Source organism: Numenius arquata, chromosome 2, assembly GCF_964106895.1.
Source record: "Numenius arquata chromosome 2, bNumArq3.hap1.1, whole genome shotgun sequence".
NCBI classification, from domain to species: Eukaryota; Metazoa; Chordata; class Aves; order Charadriiformes; family Scolopacidae; genus Numenius; species Numenius arquata.
Window position 1 is genome coordinate 43432308 of NC_133577.1, and position 13932 is coordinate 43446239.

Below are 13932 nucleotides of genomic sequence, written 5' to 3' on the forward strand. Positions count from 1 at the left end.
ATGGCTGAGCAATACCTGTATTAAAAATTCATTGATTGACCATGCTTAATGCCTAACTGAGTTGGTCCATAACGGGTGGTCCTGGAAGCATGGAATGAAGTATGATGCAAAAAGTACAATGAAAAAGTAAGGTCTGATCTTGTATTGTGCATATTGACATGAAGAAATACTCATTCCTGATATTTTATAGTCGGAAGAGAGCAAATAGTTCGTTTGTTGTGGATTTGGTGAACATAAGCCTACTTAAGCCTACTATTTGGACCAGCTTTTCCACTAAGTGTTTCTTGGAGGACTACTTTTCAAATTCATATACTAAACTGTTTATTCAAATACCTACATGTAAAACATCAATCTAGGTGGCATTTTCAACTTGGAAGCCATATAAATCAGGAAGACAGGGTTGGTGGTTTTGTTTCGTTTTTAACAAAAAGAATTACGAAAAATAATGTTTTCTACTGTAAAATTATGTTGTGATTTTTGGAAGGTAAACTCCTACTGATGTATATTGTGACAAGATCACTAGGTTTCACTTTATATATATGCTGCTTTGGGAGAGGAAAAAGATTAAGATATAAAATACTGTATTAACAGATACCCAATAGCTGAGAAACCTCTTGGAAGCAGAGGCTCACAGTTGCCCCAAACAAATGTTTGTAGTGGATATCTTTCCTTTAAAAAAACTAAAATAGATATGTCAAGTGACATGGTTCTGTGTGTTTAAAAATAACAACAAAAACAAACCAGCAGAAGAAAAGATTGTCTTTGCCTTTGCAGCATTTGTGCCTGGCTTCTCATTTTGCTGTGTTCTCTTTATTACGAAGTGGAAATTATTGGTTTAGAGTTAACTATCTTTCAGTCTTGATAGTTTTAGTCATTGATGTAGTAGTAGAAGAGAGTTGAAACTTTTGTTTTAGCTTGCTGAACGTTTTACAGGGTGTTCTGTGTGTGTCAGGAACTTGAGTTGTTATCAAACATACTAAATATTTTAGAATGTGTAGACACTTGGAAATTTGAGTACCTGGAAGACCTTTCAAAGAAGAAAGTATCCTTAATCTTTACTGTTTTTAAAATCCAGAGTTAAGTTCCGCTGTTAAAGAACTAGAACAACAACTGCAAGCTCAAGAAAAAGTGAAGAAATCCCATATGAATAAACATCAAGAGACTGAACTGCAGCTGGACAGAATGAAGTTGGAGTTAACAAAAAAGGATAAAGTTCTCAGCAAAACCAGAGAAAAACTGACTCACATGGGAACAGAACTTGATCAAGCTACCACACAGGTAAAATGTTGCCTCACGCATCTTCTGACTGTCCCTAGAATTCATTCCCAGTATTAACGTTTGTCGGTTTTCAGCCGTTTTAGTAAGAAACAAGGTTCTCAGATAAGCCTCAGCAAATGCTCAAGAAACTTAAGTTTTGAGATGTATATATTAGTTTGATATGTATTACCTGTAAAAATGTAAATACTCATAAGCAGTCGCCCATTTTCTGGAAGGTTCTTATACCACCTGAAGAAATATTTTTCACCCTGAGGCAAGAGTGACTGGAGTTCTGAAAAATATTTTCTGATCAAGTTCCATAGAGCAACAATGACATCTTGTGGCAAGTTTTGACCTTAAATAGACTCTGTCATGCAACTGTGGCTGAAAATCGGTATCTGTTGCTTATACTACAGGATGTTGTGGGGGCATAGTCTTTGGATTGTAAATTACTTGTGTAAAATAAAATCTAGGTAAAAATACCATGCAAGATTGAGAATATATGTAGTTTCTAAATGGGACTTCACAACCTAATCCTAAGGAGTTTGGATTCATAGTAAAAAAAACCCAATGGGATACTACTATTTGCTTGGTCAAGAATTTACAGAGTGTATTTAAATATATACATATAAAACCGTAAAATGGTTGATCTTACAGGAGCTCACAATCCCTGCTGTTTGTGCCTAATAACCAGACATCCCAATAGTACTATCTGCTTATTTTCTTATGAGGCAGAAATTGTTTCATTAAACAGCCCTTGTTGCTGGAAAAGAGTCCTGTTCGCACTTTGCCATTTTTTTTAACTTCATGGGGGGTGAGGGTGGGGAAGGTACATATTTTGCATTAACAGATGCTTTGGGAATAAAAATGTGTTTTTCTGTTCATGGAGTTAGGTGCACATTGCTTCACTCTCTTAGCTAATGTAATATTAACATAATAAACTGAATTAGATAACAAGCTAACGTACTCTTAATGTGGAGGTTAACCTAGAACATAGACTACTGATTTATTTATTTTTTTTAATTAAATTTCAAATTGTGAAAAGCGTTCTTCTGTTTGTTGTTAAAGTAGACTAAGATAGTTGCCTCTTTTTCCCTATCCAATTCAACGTGCTGAATCGCTCTGAAATTCAGTGGAATATCCAGTTATTTTCAGTCTAAATGTGTAATTGTTTTGCAGTTAGTGGTCATTCTTTAGGTCACAGAAACCTGAGGTATTGAAATATAATCTATATTTAGTGTCGGATACAGTACATTTCTGTAGACTGTCAAAGACACTGATTTTCTGAAGATGTTTTTATTATTTTGTGTGAATACACATGTGTATATATATACACACCTAACTATATATATATATAAAAGTATATATATTCTCTCTCTATGTATTATCACTAACATAAGCAAGTATGAGTTTAGTACTTTGGCTTCCGAAGAGTTAATATGGTACCAACTAATGTTATGCTGTAGGTTATATGAATGCTAGAACAATTGTAGTAGAAAAAATCAGTCTTATATGAATGCATATAAATTTAAATAAAACATCACTTGCGTTTTTAACACTTGTTATTGATAACTAAATTATTATAGGCCCAAATGATGGAGCAAAAGGTGAAAAGATTGTCAGAAGAACTGAATCACCAAAGACAAAATGCTGAGAGTGCTTGTCAGTCTTTGGAACAGAAAATAAAGGAAAAGGACAAGGAATACCAACAGGTAAGGTAAGAGAAGAACTTTTAAATTTTGACTTCCTGAGGAAAAGAAATTGCATGGCTTCTTTTGTTTATCTACTTTTCAGTTAATTGCAATCGCATTTGATAGAGAGGTAATTGCAAAGGTAACTGGAAAACTGAAAAACATCCCAATAGAGAGGAGAGGCTTGTTGGAGAGACACAGAGTTATGTTAGTATTCACTAGACGGTAGAGAATATGTGAAGACCTAATTGAGATACAAATCTGTGAGAAACTAGCCTTCATTGTTCACAGAATTATGAATATGTGAGTTCTGACTTAATAACTGACTCAGTTATTTCTGTGGAATCTGAGTTAATTTTTCATGCATCTCACACATGAGAAAATAATTTCTTTAGGATTATATCTCTATTATTCTTATTTTGGTTTCTGCTCAGAAGAGGTAGAATGCAATAGTAACATAAGTGGTTTTCGTTTCCTTTATGCCAACTCTTGCAGAGAGACAAAGTGTAACAGTATCCCAGGAACTTTTCTGGAGTGAAGTTATGTTTAGCTTTAACACTGGTTTGAATTAGGTCTAAACTCTTTGTACTTTCCTTTTAAGCTTGATAACAGCACCAGTCTTAGGAAATCCAAGACACAGATTTGAAAGTGATAGTGCCATTTCAGGTGGGCATTTTAAGTTTGCTTTAGGGATTGGGTAAGGGCATTCCCCTGAAGAAGGCTGTTGTGTCAAATGTTTAAACTGACACCTTTTCCCCAAGGTATATCCAGAAAGATAACATAATTGGTGGAGGAATTCTGCTGGAGTGGCCAATATGAACAGTGCTACTACCGCGGCTTTTGAGTGAAAAAGTAGTTTCACAAAGTCTGTTAGTCTAGATGGTAACACAGGATCTCTGAGATACTGAACCTTGTCTAGAAGTGGTACATAAGAAGAACTGATCTTTGTATTTGAATAGTTGTAGCATGAAAAAAACGCTGTTGAAAGATTCAAATATAGCAGTCATTGTATTCATCAAAAGATGGGTTGAAGGCCCATGAACGTTATGCTGTGGTTTCTCCTTAAAAACCTAGTCCTTATTGGCTCTGCTATGCCTGACGCATGCCCATTGGGCACTGGCACTCTGTTCACTGCTATCATTTAAGAATATGGTATTTCTGCGACTGACTTCCAGAGACGCAGCACAACATCCTCCACATGGGTTGTTTGTTGCTACAGCTTTTCTCAATAGCTCTTATCTTGGATGTCAGGCAGTTAGATGCTGTGCACAGGAACTGTTCTTGTGAAGCAAAATTTATTTTTAGTTAGAAACAAAAACAACTTCATAAGACTAATATGTAAATCTACATAGTGTCATTCTAGGTTGGTCAGCAAGGCCATTAACTTTGAAGAACTATCTTTGTAACGTTTGTGGTCTGTGAGGCTTTTATGAAGTTTGTTTAATGTTCATTTATTTATAATATTTGGCTGTCAAGTCCAGTTTGAAGGCTCTGTTTTACACATTCTGGCATCCAAATTTGTGTAATATTGTGGAAATTGTGATCTGTGCGTTTTCCTAGGGAGCGAGTCTTCTCTTCTGTCAAACCTAGATGCTGGTGCTGGTCCTACTGAATTCCATCCTGTAAAGCCTTGCTGGTGTGTTCCTTACTACATTTCTGTTTCTAGGAGGCAGTTGAGATCCAGGAATGCATTTCACAAACTTTCAGAAAGGCCTGAAAAGCTCCGTGCCTTGTTCCGAGATGGTAGCACAGGCTAGTTTTAGAGTTACACTTGTATGAGGGCATAGTTTTCGATGTTTTCTCTCAAATTTTATTGAAATGTTTTCACCCAAGCTTCAAATTGAAAAGGTGAGATTCATATCACCTCAGCTAGATTTCAGATGTCTGAAGTATCAGCCTAAGTAACAAGCTTAGACTTCTACTTTACTCTGCAGAGACAGAGGCACCTGCGGAAGGCAGGTTATTCCAGACACCTTAGATGTGGGTCTTCACTCTGAAGGTGGGTGTTTGCCTGCTGGCAATGGAAGGAGCCTCCACTTTTAGCTTAGATGTGGATAACTAATTTTTTGACATCTAAAACTTGAGGAAGCACTTATTGTTTTTTAAGCATTCATTTAAAGAAAGAAAGGATTTCTGCAGTTTCATGCTGTAACATGCAGGGCTTAGAAAGCACAGTCTTTTCAGTCCATCAGCTCTAGAAATAATTACTGGAATGCTTTGGGACATAAAGAAATTGAATTCGTTATTTCGTTAATAAGGAGCACACTAGGGTCCTTCTTGCATGAGCTCAGGAAATGCTCCTGACCAGAGGTTTGCAGAAGAGCTCTTTGGAGCTAATATGTACTTTACTCAGCATTAGTTAATAGTGTCAGCTACTGTGACACCCAGCTGGTGTCACATCTTTCCTTTCTAAATTTTATAGTACTTCTGTCACCTTCTTGTATGGAAATGCAATTGCAAAGTTATCTATATTGGGTTCTATGTAGAAAAATGCTAAATTTTTTATATATACACACATATATTTTAAAAATGATCTTTCAGGGTCTTTTGTTTATGATGGTTCCACACCCTTCCTACCTTTCCTGACAAACAAGAGCTGTTTGTTTACTGGATATTTTACTGGTGGAGGAAGTGCTTGGGCCTCTTGTGTTGCCTTTGCTCTCGAGCAGAATGTAAGGGGTGCTGGGATCATTTCATAGATACGACTGACTAAAATGCACTGACTTGTGTGCAGGGGGTTCATGCACCTGGAGCTAGAGCCCCCTTGCAGAAAATGTCAGCTCTAGTTCCTTCACTCTGAACTTTCCTTTTAGTGTTTTTTTGTTTGTTGTTGTTTTGGTTTGGTTTTTTTGTTTTTGTTTGACCGGTGACAGTATGGTACTGTGTCTTTTTATGAAGCAGCTTGCTTGTATGAAGTAGCTACGCCTATACTCTAAAACTAATAAGGGAAGCACAAGAGCTTTATTGCCTTTTGCCCTTCACAAGGATCTTGGAATTTTTTAGAGCATATTGCAACTTTTGCATAGCAATTATTGCTGATAAATATCTTGGTTTTTTCCTTCACTACTTTTTATTATGCTCACGCCTCTTATTGTTTTACATCCTAATAAACTCTGAAATCTGTGCAGAATCATAATTATAAGGTCCAAAGGCACCTGTTTATAGAACAGGCCTCATGAGAATCAACAAGTACAGCTGTTCATCCTAAGGGATGCTTACTTGGCATGTTGTAAGATCCACACAAACTATATTGTCCCTCTACGGATTTCAGAAAGTCTGTTGTGGGAACACTATTTTTTTTGTGCAGTTTTCATCACTGCCCTTGTAAGATTATCTTGTTGCTCAGTCTCATGCTTTGTATTAAGACTTTTTTTTTTCCTAGAAAAAAAAAATAACCCTATAGTATGATAAGTAAATAATAGCAGAGATGAATTTGTCCACTTGTAGTGTAATGTAATTATTATATTAAAATCATCTTTAAGATGAAGAATTTTCATAGCATTACTTTCACTAGTTTTAGAATATCCCCCTTCCCTCCCCTCCCACCCCCTGCGCCCCTTTCTGTGATAGGACTGTTGCTGTAATGGAGTTTCTAAGCAGATGACATGAATCGGGCTAGGGCCATTCTTGCTCACATGACATTTGCAGCATGCATCAAAGTTGGTTTAGAACTGTTGTTCGCTGCGTAGCATAAGTGTCTCTGAGCAGGCAGTATCTGCTAAGGAAACGCAGTTGTTACTGCTCCAGTAACCAAAACAGAGACTTGTTGCAGTTATGTGTTTATTTGCTAGTATACCACTGTTTTCTAGGAACTCTCTTGTCAGCAACATTCCTTGCAAACACTGAATCAGCAGTGCAACCAGGTAAGAAACAAACAGAATCAGGAGCTAGAGCAAGTCAAAAATGACTTCAACGCTCTGCAGGCAGAATTTCACAAAGTAGGCTTTTTTATGTTGACATCTTCTACTAGAGCTGGTATTTAGTTGTATCAGCAGTAGTGCCTTAATTTCACTATACATGAAGCAAAAAATTAATGTTTTGTACTGTTTCTAGTAGCTGTTTTGTATTTACCATTTCTGACTGAAAAGCTAGGTATTTAAATGTGAATTACAGCCTTTTAAATTTTGGGGCTAGTCCATTTTCCACAGGGGAGGAGATAGGAATGCAGAACAATGCAGCTAAAATAAATCTCTTTGAGAGAGGAGCAGCTAAGGCTGATCACAAGAGACACCTCAGATAGAAAACTTGAGAGGTGCAGTTTGATGATAGAGCTAAACTGATCAATGGGTAGTTGCCCTTTTGAACAACAACCCCATTTCATACACCCTGGCCATCCAGCCCTGGTAATTCTTTTTCAGCAGTGCTACCCCTCACGTGACCCTGCACAGGGCTGGTAAGGGTGCTAAAAGTGTGACCAGCAGGTCGAGGGAGGTTATCCTGCCCCTCTACTCTGCCCTGGTGAGGCCCCATCTGGAGTACTGTGCCCAGTTCTGGGCTCCCCAGTTTAAGAAGGACGGGGAACTGCTGGAGAGGGTATAGCAGAGGACCATAAAGATGATTAGGGGCCTGGAGCATCTCTCTTATGAGGAAAAGCTGAGGGACTTGGGTCTTTTAGTCTGGAGAAGAGAAGGCTGAGGGGGGGATCTGATCAACGCCTATAAATACTTAAAGGGTGGGTGTCAAGAGGATGGGGCCAGTCTTTTTTTCAGTGGTGCCCAGTGACAGGACAAGAGGAAATGGGCACAAACTTGTACATAAGAAGCTCCATCTAAACATGAGGAGGAACTTCTTCACTTTGAGTGTGGCAGAGCTCTGGAACAGGCTGCCTGGAGGGGTGGTGGAGTCTCCATCTCTGGAGATGTTCAAAACCCACCTGGACACATTCCTGTGCAACCTGCTCTAGGCGGAGCTGCTCTGGCAGGGGGATTGGACTAGATGATCTCCAGAGGTCCCTTCCAACCCCATATCATTCTGTGATTCTGTGTTTCTGTAAAAGAGCAAAGAAAAAAATTATATCTTAATGAGCATCTGTGTACACAGGCACAAGTGTTTGCTATCGGTTTAATTCCCTGAACTGGTTCTCCACAAAGCCAGTTGAGTGTCAGGGCTTATGTAAGGAGGAACATCAGTATGAAGGATGTCTTCCACAGCTTTCACAGCAACTGCTATTGAAATGTTAGTTGTCACAAAAACACAATTTTAGGAATTTAGAAAGCAGCACAACCCTGAAAAGTGAAGAGACCAGAAAAGAGAAATGTTTAAAAGCCTCAAAAGACTCTTGAGAGCAGCTATAAAGCAGCAGAGATAACTGAATTTCTAAAAAGGGCCACAAGTTTTTGAAAGATATATTGAGAAGCCAGCCTGAACTGAAACAGCATTTCTAAAACTGACAATTGCTTTCTTGCAGGCTTGTTTTATTTTAGAAATATAGCCATGGGAGTACATTTGGTCAAATGTTTCCAGTGGAGGTTTCTTTATATGCTCGTTCTTTTGTATATGCTTACTGAATAAATTGATTTCATAGAAAATAGGTTTCTTTTAGTTCTTTCTCTAAGAAAGCTAATTTATTACCTAATGACCTCAGAATAATTTTCTTTTCTTTTTGACTTGATAATGGCGTTTCCTTCCTTTTTAATCTGCATGTTTATATGACTATTTTGAAAGAACTAAATCCTGTTCAGTTTTTATATCTCTGTCAATGGAGCAATAAGTGCAGTTATGATCCTAACTTTCTGATTCTCATAGCTTAGCAAAAAGGCTATTTCATTCTCAATCTCATTTGTATCCTACAGATATCGTTGTGGTGATGTATCTGCAAGTTGAATGTATTAATTCAATTTCAGACAGTCTAGAAATATACGTATTTTAGAGACATACCATCTTTCTGGTCACAGGCAAAGAAGTGGAAAGGCAATAAAGAGCTATTTTCTAAACGACAGTAAAGGAACCGTAGATTCATGGTGGCATAAAATAATGTCATTTTATTTTGTAATAGAATGTTGGAGTTCAAGAATGGGAATTTAAAAAAAAAAGTTACATATGCCTGTGAATACAAAGTAAATTTTCAACGTTCTTACAGGTAATGGCAGTGAAACAACGCTTGGAACGCGATACCAGTGATCTCACCCAGAAGCTGTGCAGAGCAGAGCAAGCTTTATTAGCAGCCCGGGCAAAGGAAACTGATTTGACAAGAAGCTTTGAGGTAACCAATGCAGAGGAGCAGTTGATAGAATTAATGGCATAAGTTGGTAATCTGTAAATACTGTCGAGTGTTTACTTACATAGTGTATTTTCCCATAAGCGATCTTTAAACACTTTTATGGATTATTTTAATAACATATCTTAGTTGTAACACAAAATGAGGTTTTCACTAGTGTCATGTAGATTAATGCAATTTGTGGAACTGGCTGCATGGGTAGGATTCATAGCTGCTGGTATGGTTCTAGTTCATGTTGGACTTAACTTTTATCAAATACAGGTTTTTGTTTCCAGACATTATTGCTTTTGGTCCTGAAGTAAAAATATATCAATGCATGTCTGATTTTAAAAGTAAATTCTAGAATCATTGGCTATTGTTTTGATGCACACTGCCAAACTCAGAGATTTTGTACAAAGACTTACTATATCCTCTTTAAAAAAAAAAAAATTAAGATGCATTTTTCTTAGAAGAAACACAGTCCAACAAATGTACACTGCTGTAAAAACTTTCCTCCAAATTAAGATAAATTTAGAGAAGTCTTTGGATGCTGCCATACTACCTCATATGCAGACATGCAGAAGTGTATTAACTTTAATGTCTCCTTTGTCTTCTCAGTTACAATGTTTTGCTTTGATGACAGCAGCTATACTCGAAGTTGTTAGTTGTGCCACTAGAGATCTTTCAATACAAATTTTATCCTTTATTTGGAGAATCAAAAGGAAAAAGAAAGGGAGCTCAATACCCGTGTAATCCATGTCACAGTTTGTTTTACTTAAACACTTTTATTTTGCTTGTTGCCTGTTGTCATGAGCAGATACAAAATATTCTGGCATAATTTTTGCCAAAAATTTACCTGTTAAACTCTATGAACAAATTTAAAATAAAATAGTGGGTTTTGTTCAGATCAGCACAAACGTTGGTACAGCTTTAGTATATTGTGAAACTTTAGGTAGATTACAATGTCTGGGAACATTCCCAGCTATTGGAATGTGACCATGAATACTGTTAATTGTTAGAACAGCACTTCTCATGGCTTTGGCCCAGATGACTAGCACTCTTTCATACAATTCCCAGGCACAGTCTGGGAGTTCACATGAGCCTGGGACCATTCCCAGCAAGTGGTTTGGTTAGAGCCACCTGTTTTGGAAGATAGAAGACTTTAGTAGTACAGATATGGGCTGTTCCATGCCACTTGGCCTCGATGCCAGATAGTGGTCGGTCCTTGAAACCTATTCACGAATTAAATGTACCTGATGTCTTCCAGTGGTAAGACTAATCAAGACAATTTTTGTTCTTCCAATGTATCCCAGAGGAGGAAAGCCTCCATCAAGATTCTGCACATTCTTAGTGTAATCTTTCATATCTTTAGGAAAAAAAAAAGATGATTTAAAAAAAGCTTTATATTAGATACTGTGGGCTCATGCCATTTCTGGCTTTGAAATTATGGATCGACCCAGTTAGATTTGACCCAGTTTTTTAGGTCCCATTGTCAGAGAGCATCTAATTTGTGGAAATATCTTTTTTGTTGCAAATTCTTGGGAGTGCTTACTTTTATCTACCAGTCTTGTATCCATTTTACTAGGCTGTAACTGTTGTCAGATCTTTTCTTCGTATTTGTTTCTCAGTCAGACAACTGAACAGCTGGGGATGGTGATGTTGTATTAGAACATGACCAATATATTTGTAAAGAAGCTTAATCTGGGGGAGATTGTAATATTTGAAGAGATCAGTAACACTACAGTTTCCGATCTGAAGACTCGCACGTGAGAAAGCGTGGTGTATGTCAGCAGAACTTAGGGTATGCCTTGTCTTTCCTCATTTTCATAAACAAGTATAATGCAAAAAATTACACTGAATTGTTTTGAAGTGTTGGAGACTTTGTTGACAATAGATTTTGTTTATAGCAAAAGAAAACAAGAGTGAGATTGGCATTTCTTTCCTTTATTAAAGGAAAATTTTTGCAGTCTTAGGCTAATGGTCTAACTACTTAGCGGAGAATACAGTTGTTTTCTGCTGGTGTTTAGTCCTTACTGTATAATAAGACTGGTGTTCCAAAAAAGTTGCAAAGTAGATACACTTGTGAGACATACAGCATATGCTTAGTCTAGGGACTACTCAGCTTTGCAAGGTGATATCTCAACAGTTTAGCGGTTCTGGCATCTTAGCATATGGTTTACAATTTGATGGTGCAAGCAAGCCCATAACTATTCTTGGAAAAATTGGTCAGTCAGTCCCTAAACTTCTCATAAGCCTGCCCCGTGAAGAGTTTCTCAAGAATAATAGTACTACCTGTATGTAGGTTTGGCGGTTTGCTTTGGTTTCGTTTTTGCTTTTCAAGGAACAATTGCAGAATGGCTAACTTGAGTAATACATCGTACAAGTAGAATCGATAACTGGATTGAAAGCAAATTGATTCTTTTGCTTATAGCTTTGGAAAGCGTAAATGGCTAGTTACTATCAGACACTTAGTCCATTAAATTATGGATTTCTGAGGTTTGCTGAGTGCTATTTCTTGGGCTATGTTTGGACCAAACCAAAATAATTGGACCTTTCAACCATTTTAATTGCTTAAACTTGTTTGTTTTTCTTTCCATAGATCACCCTAGATTTTCTAATAAACAGGTTTGTTTAGTTCGTGTACTTGTATTGCATCTGCATGTGGTGCTTTTAATGCAAGAAGTTTGGACACTTGTACTTTTTTGAAAAATTATTGTTAAGATTACTAGAAAACTTTCTTCATTGAAACTTACATGTGACTGGATTTTTTTTTTTAAGCAGTGGGTAGAGAAGCCTATGTGTAGAAAGGATAGTAACTGTTAGTGACAGTGACAATTTTAATCATGTTCTGAGGGTGATTTATTTATGTTGTTGCAAAAAAACCAAGCCTGCCATGCCAGCAAGCTTTTAATTTTTTTCATCCAGACCTTTCTATTTCTTGAGCTTGGCTTTTGTAAGTGCTGCCCATCTGCTAGTAGTAAACGCATGAATAATTGACAGCCTGTTTCCAGTTGGGCCATGCCAGTTCCATGCCATCTGTTGTTCAGCAGCACAGGAGTTTGGAGAAAAAGGATTAGTTTCCTTAAAAGAACTTCTGTTTGGCTTCCTAGATGCAATGTAGTTACATAGTTTTGTTTGTGTTTTGTTTTGCTTGTTTTTTTAAAAAATTCAATTTATTTGGAAGAAAATATTCTTAATGGCAAAACAACTCTCTGAAAGAGTAAGCACTTCTAAAGAAAATATAACCAGTGTTGCCATAATGATAATGTTCAGTGGAAAAAGAACTTGCCTCTACATGAGATGTCTCTACATGAGATAGGTGAAATCTGATCTATACATTTCACGTTAATTTTGATGCCATTGCAGAGATTTGTTTCCTTTATTGCTTTGGGAAAGTAGCCTAACTTCATCAACTCAGATTTTGTAGGCTATATCCTGTCCTGTGTGGATCTGTTTGGGGCAGGACATGTGGAGCTGTTTGCTCTACACAAACAAGGGCTATGCTAACTACATCGACTGGCAGCATCTCTCAGATGCTGTCAACTAGTTCAGCTTATGTTCCCAAGTAGTGCTTAGGAACCCAGAGACAGCTGCCCAAAGACTTAATAGCGCCTAATGGAGTATCTTTCTTTTTATTTAAATGAACTGAATTCTTTGATCTTCTTGGCAATTCACATGAAATATGGTCTTATTGGTTTTGTTTTAGGAAGTGAAGCAGGAGAAAAACCTTATTGACTGTCAACTTGAAAAAAAATTGCAAGAGATCCACCAACTTGAAGAAGAATTAAATACCATCAGGCAGTCTCTAAAGCAGAGCCCGAATTTTGCAGAAAGGATGAAAAGTGAGTTACGTATTTAAATTTGCAGAACTTCTGTTACATGTTTAATGAGGTATGTTTCCTGAAATCCTGTAAGCTTCATTGTAACTTAAGTGAAAGGTTTCCACTGTGGGATATGATTAGTATTTTTAACCAACGTTGAGTTTGTCCTAAATGGAAATGAATTTTTGTCTGTGAACATACACAGTTTCTGAAGATACACAATTTTGAAATTAACTAAGTGTACTGAATTTAGCAGTAAACTGAATTTCATAGAATCTATTTAAACTAGAAAACTTCTGTTTTGTAATTCTTTTATGTTTCACCGAGTTAAAAAAAAAAAAAGTAGGAAAATGTTACATAACCACCGATAGCTGAGTCTTGCTTGCAGTGTTTTTTTCTAATTGAGAACACAGTTTTTCAGGAATTGAGTTGAAATATACCAGTTCTACTGGATCTGACTAGAAAAGGGGGATAGGTTCCCACTTGTTTCTGTGCATCAATCAAACTTCACGTAAGATTTCAAAATGAAACTTTTAAATTTGATTTTACTCTCCTTAAAATTAATGCCCAAACTTTTCATTGTTTTTGAACTGATGATTTGGTTTTGATTGTATAGAAAATTTGCAGCCCTTACCAGCTAGCTATAGTGGAACATAATGCCTCCCCTCATCCCCCCCAGCCCCATACTTATCTTTGGTTCTTAGCCTGTTCCTATCAAGGGAGAGAAACAATTATGACAATTTGGAAAATGACTGTGTAGAATTAGACATTCTTTGGCAGAAACAGAGTATAAGACTGACCTAGAAGAAGGTCACATACTGTAATAAGACCTGTCCTGTTTAAAAAAAAAAAAAAAAAGCAGTGCTACTTTATATAAACATTTGGTGAAAGTGAGACACAGACACAACAGGTAGTTACACCTGAGAAGTAAGGACTGACCATTGTGAAGTGTAGGCTTGTATCAGAC

The 13932-nt window shown here is 37.0% G+C and overlaps 1 protein-coding gene across 1 annotated transcript in view; it reads left to right on the forward strand.

Annotated features, from left to right (window-relative positions):
• CENPF (centromere protein F) overlaps positions 1-13932 on the forward strand; it is a 40894-nt gene that overhangs the window by 12995 nt on the left and 13967 nt on the right. The window contains exons 7-10 of the mRNA XM_074164706.1: positions 1076-1278; positions 2844-2969; positions 9028-9150; positions 12851-12986. Coding sequence (XP_074020807.1) covers positions 1076-1278; positions 2844-2969; positions 9028-9150; positions 12851-12986 — 588 coding nt within the window. The remainder of the gene's footprint in view (positions 1-1075; positions 1279-2843; positions 2970-9027; positions 9151-12850; positions 12987-13932) is intronic.